Here is a 15,048-nt window from a genome sequence, read left to right on the forward strand (position 1 = left end):
AGAGGAAGTGCATTTCATGCATAGCTCGGCAGGCGGACCTGCGTGTGTCTGACCAACTAGCGAGGGTGTGCTGGTGCACAGGAAATCTTTCGTACCAGACGCAAATCAGAGAGACATCAATAAAGCATTCATATAGGAGTGTGAGTGTGTGGGCAAGAGTGCGTGTGTGCGTGTGTGCGTGTGTAGGCCAGTTGGAATTGCAATGATACCCACCTGCCTGAATATGTATTTAGACATGTTTTTTTGAACTGTTTTCTATAAAGCTGTCAGTAAGCCGTGAGTTCATTGAAACGTGCTTGTTTAGGAAAACGTTAACAGAAACTTGATAGCCCCAGTAGTTCCAAAAGCATTTTACTGATGTACATACAAATGGCAAGATTTCTCTTTAACAGCAACATTGTAATAAATAAATTAATTATGAGAACGAGCCCTGGTCTAAAGCAATGCAATGTATTAGTGTGACTCAAATAAGGCAAAAAATAGATACTCTGGTACAAAAGAGCCCTGTGTTTCCAACCGAATCTATGACTTGAATATGTAAGGTTGGCTGTTGCAATGTATAGCCACGCCTGTCCATTCTAAATTACAAACCAAACCAGCCTGAAGTCTTTCTTATTTATCTTAACATAAGATTTTTTTTTTCCGTTGGTGAAAACTGTAATTCCCATTTTTCTTCAACACAAAATTCTTTCTTTTCAAGACTATACATCTTAGTAAGAAAGAACATCTTGTGTTTGGGAAAAGCAGGAGTTGATTTTTTTTTGAGATTTAAAAAAATCTTGATATGAGGAAACAAAACGCATCTTTCAGTGTGTTGCAGTGCCCCATTGGCACGTAGTTTTTTTCACCAGGTTGCTCCAGCGGTGAGCCTCGATGGGGCACCTGGTGAATAAAACATTGCTGTGGCTCTGACGCGATTGGTCGGCGAATCACATCTTGGCATCGAGCATCTCCAGGAAGAGTTTGTGCATGGGCACCTGGCCCTCCAGGTGCAGCCGGCAGAAGGCGTCGACGGCGCGGCTGGCGGTCTGGCGCAGCAGCGGCAGGGTCATCAGCAGCTTGCCGGCGCGGTGGGGGTCCCCGGGGCTCTGCGCCCCCTCGTGCTCCTGCAGGGCCTCGTGGAGCCCGTCCTGGAAGTGCTGCACGGCCTCCGGGTTCTCCAGGCTCCCCGCATCTGAAACCGGGCCAGGACAAGGTCACGGGCAAGGTCACAGGGACAAGGATAAGGTCACAGGGGCTAGGACAAGGTCATGGGCAAGGTCACAGGGGCAAGGACAAGGTCACGGGTGCCCCCGAGGTGTTCGGGTGGCTGCCTTCAGTTGCTAAAATCCCCCCCATTGGCTTTGAGCACAACCATGATTGCATCCTGCACCTCATTTGGAGTGAATGGACTGTGTGAGGGCAGATATCTGACAGATGGAGTGTGTGGGTGTTTTTGTCCCTTTTGTAAGATGCACAAAGCAAAGTGATGATCCCCCCCCCGCCCCCTCCATGCCAGCTAATGCACACTGACTGCACTGGAGTCAGGCTAACACCAGGAGACACGGCTAATGGATTTATGAATTCCTAAGATAGATTGCTGGAGCGGCCGGATGGATTTATTGATCTCTGCTGGAGGCATAAACGGCACCCTCGCTGCTCTGGTATTGATTGGTTTCTCTGTATTCCACGGGGTCCCGGGAAAACTGCGGCGGGTGCGGGGCTGGGTGGGGGGGGGGGGATGGGGGGCAGTGCCTCTCAGAAATTTACATAAACTGATATCTTGCCTGAAATTGCACCCCAAAAACCAGGAGGTTAGCATGGAGGTGGTTGGTTAACGGCATTAGCTTATATCCAAAAGACATACCGGAACAAGTGCCAAGATTGAGAAAAAAGGCGCATGCACTTGCTAATTGCGATCTTTGTGATTAAGATTAAATGTGTCAAGCTCAATAGAGAAAATATTTTGTCAAGAGCGTCCTGATCTCTGTGTTTTCATTAAGCGACTGTTCTGCTGCCACCTTTGTTGGCCTTCGCTGTACCCAGGATTTGATCAGAAGACAAGCAGTGGTGTTGCTGATGAGCCAGCATGGTAACCTCATGGTAAAATCTATGGCCTAATTCTTCACCTGGGTCCAAGGCCATAGAGTTAGAGGATTTATGGGAATTATATTATCTGAGCAGGTTAATGAACACTGATTGAATCAGTGATAATGAAAATATAATTATAAAAAACTATTTTAAAAAATGTATCTAAAGTGAGTCCTGAAAAGCAGCTGATGGTGTTCCAGTTATACTTGAAGTCATTTTCTGGGCTCATTCCAACCGCTTATTTTTACCTCCTTGCATCTTTTCCTTGCATCCTTTCCTCGCTCCTCATCTCCACCCATGGGAGGACGCAAGAGAAGGCACCAAGGAGAGGACGCGAGGATGGGGGAATTGAGGAAACCTTGTGTTAGGCAAATGGAATGTCCTTGCTCTTTCAAGGGTCAGTTTGAAGACACGGACGTGGCGCATGAGGGGTGGTGGGTCCACAGGTCGATCATCACCCAAGTTCCAACAGAATCAAGTTGGAGGAAGACCCTTCATTTTTGGCTTGCAGTCCACGAGCTCGTAATCAACCATTGGGGGTCGCTAGAGAGCAAGGAACCACGGACCCACTGAACCCTCCCGTACCCTGGGTGACTTATAGAGCTACCAGCCACCGCTGACACTGGAGCGGTCCAGATTCAAAAGCCAGAAGAATAGGGAAAATAAGGTCTTATTTCAACGCATCACATCAGACACTTGTTTGATGTGAATTCCGAAGCTCAGGATCGCTCAGGGTACTGCCCATCAATGGGACCACTGTTGTTTTCTGACAAACAAATGCTGTGGTTGGGCAGACATTTTGCCGCTTTCACTCAATTCTTCCTGGAGGTGCATTTGTCAAACAAACACACGCATCTCTGGTGTCGGTTGCTCTGCTGATGTCAGCAGCATGCGCCTCGACCCTTGCTGGTAAAGGGTGTGCGCGGTAAACAGACGTTATTTGCTAGCCGCGGTCGATTGGTTGCGTTGCTGGGCGTACCTGAGTTGGCCAGGGCGATGGCTTTGAGGGTGACCATCTCCTCGGGGCTCAGGCGCATCTGCTGGTACTTGGCCATCAGGTGGCGCAGCGCCGTGTGGAGGTCCATGAGCCCGGCGGCCCGGCACTGGGCCCGGTCCAGCCGCAGGTTCTCCGCGAACACCAGCTCCTCGGGGGAGCCCATGGAGCGCGCGGCCACGGAGAGCACCAGGGCCTCCATCCAGCCGCTCTGCAGCAGGGCCATCTGGTCCACCAATGAGAGCGCGGAGAAGCCTGCGAAGCAGACGAGAGCCAATCGTAACACTGTGCTGGGAACTGCAGGGAGGGCTCAGGTTGGGATTACAGCTGACGGGGCTGGCTGCTGATTGGACGAGGGCTCAGGGGAGTGATAGAGCGCGCCCCCTGTTCCCTTAGATTAGAGGTGACAGGTATCACTGCTAAATCCGGGGGTCCCTGGGCAGGATAGGAGGGGGGCTCTTAGAAAAATAATTAATTAACAGGTTTCAAGCGGTATAATCAGCTGGATCAATAAAGCCTGATCGATCACAGAGTGACAGGCGAAAAGTAAGCAATGCTGAGAGGATTACTCTCCCTCCATACCCACAAACAAGGAACCCCTCCTGTGATTGGATATGGGCTAATAAGCGTAAATAATTACAAAAAAATGTTTAGATGCCTATAATAATAGGGTTATTATTACATCAGAGAACTATAATGACAATCTGCATTATAGGACACAATAACAGTAATAATAATAATAATAATATTATAGAATAATATAGCAACTTTCATATCTGCAGCCCAAAGTGCATCACAGAAAACAAAATAAATACAAATCATCTAGAAAACTAATTTTGATATCCCACCCAGCTGTATATCTATTGTGGAACACTACTAGTACTTCATTTGCATGTTCTCTGTGCATTTTAAACATGTACTGATAATGTTTCCCCATTGGTAAGTGTTTCTTTAACAGAGCGATTCAGCTCACGTGGGTACCTGGGATATGCTTGGCCCAGCCAATCAGGACGAGCAGCTCCCGGTTCAGGAGGTCACACAGGGTCATGAGGGCTCTGAGGTTGACGTCCTCGGTGGAGCTGTCGGACGTGGCGCGGACAGGGGCCGGCTCCATCGCCAGAAGCTGAGAAATGACCTTGTTCCCTGTGGGAGGACATGTGATCACACTGATCTCAGATCAGCAAGAAGGCCGCACACAATATCTGTACATGAATCTCTTCACTGATTTTAGTAATGGGCACACCGAAATGCATACTATAGTGCTGTGAAAATTAATTTTCCCCCTTCCTGATTTCCTCTATTATTGGATGTTTGTAACACTGAACGGTTTCAGATCATCAGACAAAATGTAATATTAGACAAGGGGAACCTGAGTAAACACAAAACACAGCCATTTCACCTATGTGAAAAAGTAATTGCCTCATTAAACTTAATAACTGGTTACACCACCGTTAGCTGCAAAAACTGCAACCAAATGCTTCTTATAATTTGATACCACATCGCTGTGGAGGAATTTTAACCCACTCTTCTTTGCGGAACTGCTTTAAAGACCTGCTTTTGTGTTTTGGATCATAGCAGCGTAACCAAATTACACTTCAGCTGTTGGTGTGACGTTCTTACTATGAAATTCTGCATTTGCTTCACGCCAGAAATGGGACCTATGTCATCTAAAAAGTTCCACTTTTGCCTCATCTGTCCATAGAACATTAGCCCAAAAGGCCTGTGGATCATCCATGTGTTTTGTTGCAAATGTGAAATGAGCATTGATGTTTCTGTTGGATAGCAGTGGCTTATGTGATATATTTTGTCAGAAGATCTGAAACCACTCAGTGTAACAAATATGCAATAATAGAGGAAATCATTTTTCACAGCACTGTTTAGGTGGCATGGCACCTCATTTGAGGGATATCTTGAAAAGTAGCCATATATAACACCTTACTGAAATACCTATTATGATTAGCACTACTTTTACTAAATACTAATTTACAATATGTACAGTATATGTGTGTGTGTATGTTTGTATACACACACACACACACACACACATACAGTGGTATGTAAAATGCACACTGGACCCCTGGTCAAGTAGCATGTTTTGTTGATTTTGTGCGTGTAAAGAAGTTTACAGAATCTCTGCAGGGAACAAACTTAAACATGACATATTTCTGTAAGTTCTTATGCACAACTACTTTTTATTTGCTTGAAAAAAGAACATATTAGGCTAATCAAAATAGATTCACCCCCATGCATAATGGTTGGCAAGGTGTTCTTTTCTTTAAATGCGTCTTTGGTGTTTGTGGCCAGAGTAAAAATTTTTGTTCCATCAGTCCACAGCACTTTGTTCCAAAATGTATCTTGCTTCTCTAAGTGTTGCATACTTCAGACGTTTACTTTTGTGATGAAAGGTTCCTTTCTGATGACTATTCCATGCAGATAATTTCTGTGTAAGCAACGCTGCACGCTAACCGGTAACTCTGGTGCCACTAAAACCTTTCTGCAAGCGCACTGATACTTGGGTTTTTTTGTTGTTGTTTGTCTTTGCATATCTGAACTAGGGATGGGTAATTTTCAATTATTTCACAGATCAAGTGATCCCACAATGCGCTCGATTCTGAGTCGATTCCTAGCATGGAGAAGAATCTATTTTTAGAACACGTCTTGGCCAGGCAGAACCACTTCCTCTACAGAAAATTCATGTCAGCATAAAGCACATCAGGACCCAAGTTTTCCCATCATAGCAAAGTCTTAATGCTAAGCCTATGGTGTCAATTAACACAATAAATGTCAGATATGATGCAAAGAATTTTATTCTCAACTCACAAATGTTGCGTGCCCACAAAACCAACAACTTGGCTGAATACTCAATTCTGATTGGCTGTGAAGTGTGTAATACTTTCCCATATCCGCCTGGCTATGAAGTAGCACCTGCAAGTTCATTCACTGTTCTAAATGAATGCACATCTGTCTGGGTTGATAAATAAAGTAGAAATTTGTAAGCAAGCAAGGCAGCAGTTACAATATCATACTTGCAGCTGTGTCAGCTTGTTGCCAATGAATGACTGTATAGAGTAGCTAGTCTAGTTATAGCTTGACTATGTTTATAGTATAGTATAGCCCCTGTTTAAAATATAATTCAGTAGCTAGCTATCTGTGATAACAAACATGCTGTGAGACCATTCTGACTTAAAACAAAACTGAATTTTGATATTAGTGTGGCAGGGATTGGTTTCTGAGAGAGGTTCAGGGCAATCGGAGGACCATGCCTACTGGGGAAAAAGCACACTTTAAATACCTGGGCTAATAGGTGATGCACTCCAGGTGCGTGTGCCTACTTAACCAGTAGACGTGGTCCTCTGATTGCCCAGAACCCCTCCCACAAACCGAGCCCTGCCACAATTAGGTAACTCAGTTGAGGTACGCCTATAAAAAAAACATGTGTTTGTTGCTAAGTGGTACAGGGTATGACGTATTTGCTGGAATCCTTAAGTAACGTTTCCTTTGCCGTCGAATCACATACTTTGAAACACGTTTTATTACATTAGTAATAGAGGTGGTATATTCCCTAGTGCAGGGCATTAAAACTGGGTCATGCTCAGCTCGTCAGACATTATCCCGCTCAGCCTATACAATGGCTCACCAATAAAAAGCATAATTGCAATCAAAACATGCATTTCAAAATGTATACTTGCTCTATTTTATGTTTCATCTTTTTTTTACATATGATAAATCAATCAATAGAGCCAAGTTCCAACACATAGTTGTACATACATAGCCTTCATGAGAAAATAAAAACCCATCCCTAATCAGAATAAGCAGTCTATAAGTCTATAAGCAGTTCTTTCAGAGATTTTTCTCAGTCTTTGAGATCTTGTTTTGACTTCAAAACTTCCCCATAACCTCTTAATGTTGTTTCTGACAGTGGAAATTCCTAGCTGAAAGCAAAACTATTAATCTTTAATAACTATTCAAACATTAATATTAAAAACTATTAAAATATTAATCAAAATATTAACCAACTGGACATTTTCACATGCTAAATGTACTTTGTACGTTTTATTTTTTCAATTAAATTAAATTCAGCAACTAAATAGTAACATTTATTTAAATATGGGTCATACCTTTATGAGACTGTAATAAGTTCATTTTAAATGTGAATATAGGATATATATGTTGAAACATGTTAAATAAAGATATATCACTTCACTTAATCTTTTTTTTTTTTTTGCATGGACATCAAATTTTAAGTGCTGGCTAAGCGTAAATTCTCTAAAATCTTTATTCATATTGGCCTTATTTGTGTCTGGTTGAAGCAATCGGGGAAAATGTATTTTTAAAATCAGTGTGTCACATGCGAAACGGTTGTCTGGTTCAGTGATTTTTTCAGACCGTATTCTCTCTCAGCGAGATGATGAAATCTACAGCAGATTGACATCAATAAATCATCGGCTGCCAGACTGGTGCCCCTTATTACCGTGGGATAAATATATCATTTGCATTCCATTTTTTGGGTGAGACCTGTTTTTTTAAAGATGGCATTCACCCCACATGGGAGGGTGCTGCCCTTATCTCCGGTAATTTGGCCTCTAATTTTAGGAATTCCCATAGCCAAGGCCAGGCCACACACCGACTGTCACACACGGATCTCTGCGCATTCCTTAGAACTACTGAACAGCGGTCATCCCGCTGAGACAGTGAAGCAATTGTAAAAAATGCTTTTAAAGAAATAGAATCCCAACTTCAGCAGTTAAAGCTTGTTTGAAATCCAGAGAAAAGTAAATTAATGACGTCCAAGACAAAACTGCATAGTCTTGCCTCCATACAAATTATGCACGGAATTCAAATATCTGGGTTTTTTACTTAGTAAAAAGTTAAAAACTAGTTTCTGCCACTTTGTTTATCAGTACCGGATAGAGGTGATGTTTTATACATGAATGCCTGCACCACCTCACTTCATGCTGGACACTTTTTACCATGGTTTGTTAAGGGCTATAGATCACAGACATGTTGCACTCTGTGCAGAAGTGAACTGACCCTCTTTGACTGTCTGTAGGCTGCTTCACTGGTGCACTTTCATTTATAAAGCAATCGTTAGTCAGCTCCCTTTTTTACCATGGTTCATACCTCGCTTTCACATCATAAGATAAATTAACATAAATTAACTCATTACTGATCACCTACATAATGTAATTGATATTTTGACATTAATTAGGAATACATGTTTTATTAAAGTTTACTTTTGTATTATATCATATATTAATTTAAATATATTACTTTTTTGTAGATTTTTGCCTTTTGTAGATCTTTCCTTCGCCTGCTAATTTCAGTTTCTTTCAGCATGGAGCTTAGGACTCTGTAGTACCCCCCCCAACCTCCCCCCGCCCGAGATGGTGTTCTCACGTGTGGGTTTGACTGGCAGTGAGTAAGGGGCTTTCATGAAGAGGGACGCCCCAGAATCTGCCCTCCTCTTGTACTTCTGCCGACCTCCCCTGACCCGGTCCATCCGAACCCCTGTAAAAACAAAACCACATTTCTAAATGACTTTTTTTTTTTTGGCCTTCTATTGCAGTTTTAAAAAATTGCCCTATATTCACCAAAAATTCCATATGTGACGTGATATCATTACGGAAAATTAGCCACATACACAGCATTTCGTTTGGGTTCTTGACTGGAAAGGTAAACTGAAAATAAGACTTAGTTTGCAGTCTCTGCAGTCACATGATATCACATTACGTAAACTGTCCTGTCTGTCCCCTTTCCGAATGGTTCCTATGGAGCCCCTTTTTCAGGCATCTTCAGTTCTGGGCAGTGTTCCAGATCCATCTCGCGCACTACATTAGTATGTACTGCCAAGCCTAATGTTGAGTATGCGGATGTGCAACACAGGGAAAATTGATTCAGTTTTGATTGCAGTTTGGGCCACCACCATGCCAGAACCTTTGACCTCACTAGGAAGAGACTTGCTTAATTACATTGAATCGAACGCTGCTAGCCAGGACTTCTGGGAACTGATGCATGCTTTACTATGCTGCATAAAAAAGCAGATATGAACTTCTGCACTATGCCTTCTTACCAGTACTCAAGCATTTTTGAACATCACCCACAAAGTGAATTCTTTGGTGCACCTTGCTGATGTGCAAGTCGCAGGATATGACTGGAAATAATTTTGAAATAACAATGCAAATGGAGGGAAGATATGGAAGAATCACAGAATCACACAACCACTGCTTGATTGAACATCTGTACGGTAGAAATTCAACAGCTTTTTATAAAACTCTTAGTTAAAGCCATGAACAGACCTTAATAAAGCAGTGAAGAAGCCAATGGCCTGTTTTGTTTGTCTTCATTGCTTGAACTAGAATTACCAATTTAACAGGAACTGCTTTTTCACACTTCCTGCTGACTCAATTGTCACTTTCTTTGACAAAAAGATAGAGGGGCTTGCATTCAATCAACACTTGTTTTCAATCTGTGATGACTATTACATGTAATCTCTAAATGAGCCTCATAGAACACCTATAATGAAAAATGCTTCATTAATTAAATTGATATGATTGACTGAGCCAGGTTGAGCAGTTTGTTTCAGTTCAGCTACAGTGAGCCATCTGTGATTGACACACTCACCCTCTCAGCTGCAGTGAGCCAGCTGTGATGGACACACACTCACCCTCCCCAGCTACAGTAGGGTACAGTAATCCAGCTGTGATTGACACACTCACCCTCCCCAGCTACAGTAGTCAGTAATCGCTGATGACACCGCCCTCCCCAGCTACAGTAGATACAGTTCAGCTGTGATTGACACCCCCAGATGATACATATCCAGCTTGATGCACTACCTCCCAGTACGTATACAGTAATCCAGCTGTGATGACACTCACCCTCCCCAGCTACAGTAGGGTACAGTAATCCAGCTGTGATGACACACTCACCCTCCCCAGCTACAGTAGGATACAGTAATCCAGCTGTGATTGACACACTCACCCTCCCCAGCTACAGTAGGATACAGTAATCCAGCTGTGACTGACACACACTCACCCTCCTTCATCATGCCGGCCCTCAGGCACTTCTGAAAGCGGCAGGCCTGGCAGGCCTTCCTCCTTCTCTTGGTGATCTCACACTCGTTCATCACTGGGCAGCTGTATTCAATGTTTCCTGGAACAAGAGATGAGCACCCAAAGAGATGAGTCCCTTAGAAGGTCCTGTCTCCTCCTGTAGCGCCTTCTGAACACTACCTTCCCCGGGTCTACTTTTCTTTGCTCATGGATACAGCAGTGAGAAGGCAGCGCAGAGGTCTGTGATCACACTAAAACCATCCTCATACTGATCAGTCCCACATAGTCACACGCAGTGGGAAAAGAGGAGCACTTTTGGTGACAGGCAGTCATTAATGGGACGGGGAGGCTAGGTCTTCCGTGACTCTGCTCAGTGCTGTTGGCCATGCGTATGATCAGATGGCACTCAAACGTCAGGGGCAACAGAACTCACACTCAGCGTATGCCTGCCAAAAACAAGGACCCGTTTTTTTGGCTGGACCGCAACAGTAGGGCCAGCCCTACAAACGCGAATGTCTCTGACTGACTGAGTGACTGAGTGATGAAGTTACACCACTGGTCGGCCGAGTTATGAAGCTACACCATTGGTCGGCCGGGTCACGTGTGTTAGGTCCAGCCATATACTCGGTTCCCTAGCCTTGTTTTTTAGGAAAAGCCGTAGCCCTGAAAGCAGTCGCTAGTATGTGGGGTGTGGGCCGTGGGCCGTGGGCCGGGGGCCGGGGCTCCCGACCGGTCGATTCCGTGCCGCTCAGATGGCGTGCCGCTTCCGTTCCCCATTCCCGCCGTGTCCGGAGCCCTCGGCACATTGAGCGTTCACACAGAAATCCATAGGAGTCCAGACCAAACACCGCCATCGATCGCCACTGTCACACCAAGCCTAATGACCGCGGTAAGTGTTGAAAGTTGGGGCTTGCAAGACAAAAAGGTTTTAATAGATTATTGACGACTCTCTCCTGCCCATTAAGACCCGGACAGGCGGGCGGGGGTCTCCCTTTTTGGGCGGCTAAACCGGTGATCAATGGCCTCCAGTCAAAAATCACTGTGTGATCAGGATCTTAGGCGTTAAGGCCAGAGCACCCAAACTTCAGTCCTTACAGTGCAGCACATCTCTCCCTATTAGTAATGCTATCCCTGGGCATAGTTAATGTCAATGGTCTTAAAACCCAAAAACAAAACTCAAATAAAACATTAATGTGGTGCATTTTCTTTCACATTAGGAACATTGTGAATAATTAAACTGTTACCTATTTACAGAATAAAAAAATAAGTGACGTAAACATTTGTAAACATTGCCAATCTAAACATTTCTTTAAGTAAGTGAAAAATAATTGCTGCCAAGTGTCCATGTGACATATTCAAATTATTATTATTATTGTTGTTTTTTTTTTTATTATTAATAATAATAATAATAATAATAATAATAATAATAATTATATATTTATTTCTAATTTCTTTTTTTTGTTTATATATTTCATTTCTACAATTCATTATTTTGATAAGGTGGTAAAACAGGCCCCTGAAATAAAGACTTACTTTTAATTTTTATTATTTACCATTACAATAAATTACCTTCTCTCTGATTGGCCACACACAGAATATTGCACTTACTATCCAACTCTTTTTCCAAGGGAAAATGCCAACACAAATGCATCACTTAAAACTGCTTACGGTATGCTGATCATCTTGTTTGCATCGACCCAACCATGTTGAAACAATCATGAATTGTCACACAGCGCAATGAATTTGGAAGGTTGCAGGTTTGAATCCCTAGAGGAAAGCTACAGCTACAACCTTGAGTGAACTGCAGTACTTAGTAAGCATCCAGCTGTATTAATGGACATTATAGAAAACTGTATACTTTGGAGATTGGCTTCAATAAGGTTATCTGCTAAACAAAATAAAAAAGAAAGACATAAAAAAGGTATTGGTAGCTAAAATTTGGCATTTCGTGAACAGTTAACAGTAAGCTATATTAATTTTTCAGTTTTAAATAAAAACAGCCAAATGTGTCGTGTATAGTTCACATTTGCAAATACTCTGTAAATGTGAGTATTTGTATAGGCCATTATAAATAGGCCACATTATGGTAACCATGGTAAATTACAGGATTTGTATCACACCTAATAAAAACAGTCGCAAAAACCCGAAACAGCCAGCCATAATAAAAAAATATATATTTATTTATTTTTTAGCATGGGCAACTTTAGTAATAATTAAAATATATTTTAGGTTTTAATCCTAATTTTACGGATTCCGTTTTATTTACATAATATAATAAATCAATCACTGGCGTAGACTAAGCAACTCCACTGTTGTTCGGGAAGGCCACTTGTTAAGAAAGAACATTTAGACTTCGCTGACTTCGGAGAGCTCTGTGTGGTTTATGCTAGGCTATATAAAAATGAACACATACCGAAAACAAATTATTTGACTTTTTGTGTGGCTAATGGTCTAGCTTTTATGGGGTTATCTGCTGTCTTCCAATATCAAGCACATTGAGTCTTCACACGAAAATCAATCGCATAACAGAGGCTGGGGGCTGGCAGGAAACTATTGGAAATCTGATTTCTGCTCCAAATCTGACGCATTTACTCAATCCCCTCTAATAGATTATTGATCACTTTATTAATTAAGATCGGAAAAACTTGGCCATGCCCTAGATCCACTTTGCGAACACAGATCATCGTTTGAACAGCAGACTATTTAAGCACACATTTTGCAATAAATATTAGAAAATAAATGTTTTATTCGGTAACGCTATAACGCTCAAAACATAACATTTGTGCATAGCTTTCACCATCTTTTCCGGAGTAATCACTGAGATGAAATCTGATTGCAATTTATTCTATTTAAGTAGGCTACTGAAGTCCCAAAAACAAACTATAAACCCAAACTATTCTACTCTCAGGAAGACGTTAATCAGCGAACGGCCACGAGGACACTTCAGCCTTAGACACTTATATTTTTAAGGAGTTCCAACTACTTCTATGACTGATTAACTTAGTTATACGTGTTCATCTGCTTATCCACCAGATGCACGTGCGCAACTTTACCTTGTATGGTTCTTTTGAAAAAGGCTTTGCAAGCCTCGCAGGATGCTACTCCATAGTGGTAGCCAGATGCGAAGTCGCCGCACACCAGACAGAGTCGTTTGGGTCCGGAGCTGAGCGCTGTCATGTAGTTGCACTTGAGGATGGACTCTGCCTGGGAGGACAGCGGCGAGATTGACTCGGAGCTGAAGCGTGGTGCGCTGCACGAGTCAGGTGCAGCGCAACCGCCGCTGCCGTTGCTGCTGGAACTCGGTGATTCCGGGTCCAGCGAGCGGCTTTGCGAGAACAAGCTGTAGCCGCTGCTGTCTGAAGTGGACCCCGGGCTAAACGGTGTGGTGCTGTCCAGGGCGAAGGTAGGGCTGGGCGGGTCTGCTTTGACAGATGGGTCGCAGGGGGACGGAGACCTGTCAAAACAGATGGGATTGAGATCCTTCAGATGAACAAAATATTAACTGCATGTGAACAAAATATAGTTTGTTATCATAAATTGCGCAAGAAAGAAAAAGAAATAACGAAAAAACGACTTTTGCCTTCACGTCCTCAAATAGCATTTGAATTGAAACTACAGGCTACGTGGGGTTATACAAAAGCAGGTGATTACCAGATCTTAGAAAGTGCTCTGTTACAATTATTGATACGTTTTTCTTTAACAGGTTCGTCAAAACTGCCTTTTGCATCGAAACAGTCAGCAACTCTCAGGGTGACAGTGCTATTATAAGTGTTTAAAAGTTATTATTGGCGTTCTGAGGATAAAAGAAAATTCATGAACTAGCCAATATTCTGACACATACTACTACTACTACTACTACTACTACTACTACTACTACTACTACTAATAATAATAATATTCTACGTTAAATATCACTTTCTTTAATAGAGATTATTTAATGGAAGAAACTTACTGGCTGTGCTTATTCAGAAAGTGGAAGTTCTCAGTTAGGCAAAAATCCTTTAGGTCCATGTCGTGAAACTCCTCAGACAGATCTTCAAGCTTTCACTGGAAAATCCTGGCGCGGGACAAGTCGAGTCACTCCGCCTGTGTTTATGGGCTAAGATCAGAGGCAGCCTGCGCATCAGGTTTATTTATCTGATGTGTCATATTAGCGAAAAGGGGCGGTCTGAAGCCGCCTAATCCGAACGCAAGCGATAAGACCCTATCAGGCTCCTATCGTTGGCTGATAGCTAAACATTATATTTGGATACAGCCAACGAGTTTAATATAAAGTTTACATTTGTGCAGATATTTCGCTTTCAGTTCTCTACTATGTATCCCATAAATTAATAGAACGAGGTGTCGTTCAGCTAACGCAATATGTAGGCTATTTTGTGTCTGGGGTGTAGTAAATTCCATTATAGGTGCTGCTTGAATGCTTGCCAAAATTAACATGAGTGTGTATAATAAATTACAATGGAAATTTTTTTCACTGGTAACTTGGTGGTGACAGTAGACTACTGTAACAACTGGGATTTCGTATGTTTCCGTTGAAAAACTATTACTACTACAAATAATAATAATATTCATTAATATTAATATTCCTATTATTATAATTATTATTATTATTAGCTTTGCTCATCTTGCACATTTGGGTCACTGGTAGGCCTACTGATAAGTTATCAGTATTTTCGAATCTAGGTGCAGTGTAACTTGATTAAAAGTCGAAATAAAACCATCAAAGAAAAAATAGGTCATCCTGTTGATCCTGAAGCGCTACACCTTTCTGTATTTGTTCGCTTTCCTGTCCAAGTCACATTTCCCGTGTCTTCCCGTGGAACTTGCTCTTTTTCCCTTACTCTTCTTTTTTCCACCGCCTCCCCCCCGCACCCCCCGCTCGGTGTTTGCTGTAAATAAACACAGAAACGGCGCTCCTTTCAGACGCCAGCTGGG

The 15,048-nt window shown here is 42.5% G+C and overlaps 1 protein-coding gene and 1 long non-coding RNA gene across 2 annotated transcripts; both read right to left on the bottom strand.

The window, feature by feature from the left end:
* Positions 1-334: 334 nt before the first annotated feature.
* esrrd (estrogen-related receptor delta) lies at positions 335-14,224 on the bottom strand. Its single transcript, XM_064302565.1, has 7 exons — positions 14,066-14,224; positions 13,167-13,567; positions 10,097-10,213; positions 8,462-8,572; positions 4,046-4,207; positions 3,050-3,319; positions 335-1,174 (listed from the first exon to the last, which is right to left on the bottom strand). Exons 1-7 carry the CDS (start codon positions 14,122-14,124, stop codon positions 930-932), a joined length of 1,365 nt encoding a protein of 454 aa, XP_064158635.1. The 5' UTR covers positions 14,125-14,224; the 3' UTR covers positions 335-929.
* Positions 9,439-10,090, bottom strand: LOC135236297 (uncharacterized). Its single transcript, XR_010324543.1, has 2 exons — positions 10,004-10,090; positions 9,439-9,688 (listed from the first exon to the last, which is right to left on the bottom strand). It is a non-coding gene; the product is annotated as an uncharacterized LOC135236297 (long non-coding RNA).
* Positions 14,225-15,048: the final 824 nt, after the last annotated feature.

This window comes from Anguilla rostrata, chromosome 12, assembly GCF_018555375.3.
Source record: "Anguilla rostrata isolate EN2019 chromosome 12, ASM1855537v3, whole genome shotgun sequence".
In the NCBI taxonomy this organism is placed as follows: domain Eukaryota; kingdom Metazoa; phylum Chordata; class Actinopteri; order Anguilliformes; family Anguillidae; genus Anguilla; species Anguilla rostrata.

Coding starts and splice junctions, on each gene's coding strand:
- esrrd (XM_064302565.1), bottom strand. CDS start 14,124: ATGGACCTAAAGGATTTTTGCCTAACTGAGAACTTCCACTTTCTGAAT. Junction 13,568..14,065: donor TTTCTGAATAAGCACAGCCA/GTAAGTTTCTTC, acceptor CTGTTTTGACAG/GTCTCCGTCCCCCTGCGACC. Junction 8,573..10,096: donor GGCCGGCATGATGAAGGAGG/GTGAGTGTGTGT, acceptor TTGTTTTTACAG/GGGTTCGGATGGACCGGGTC.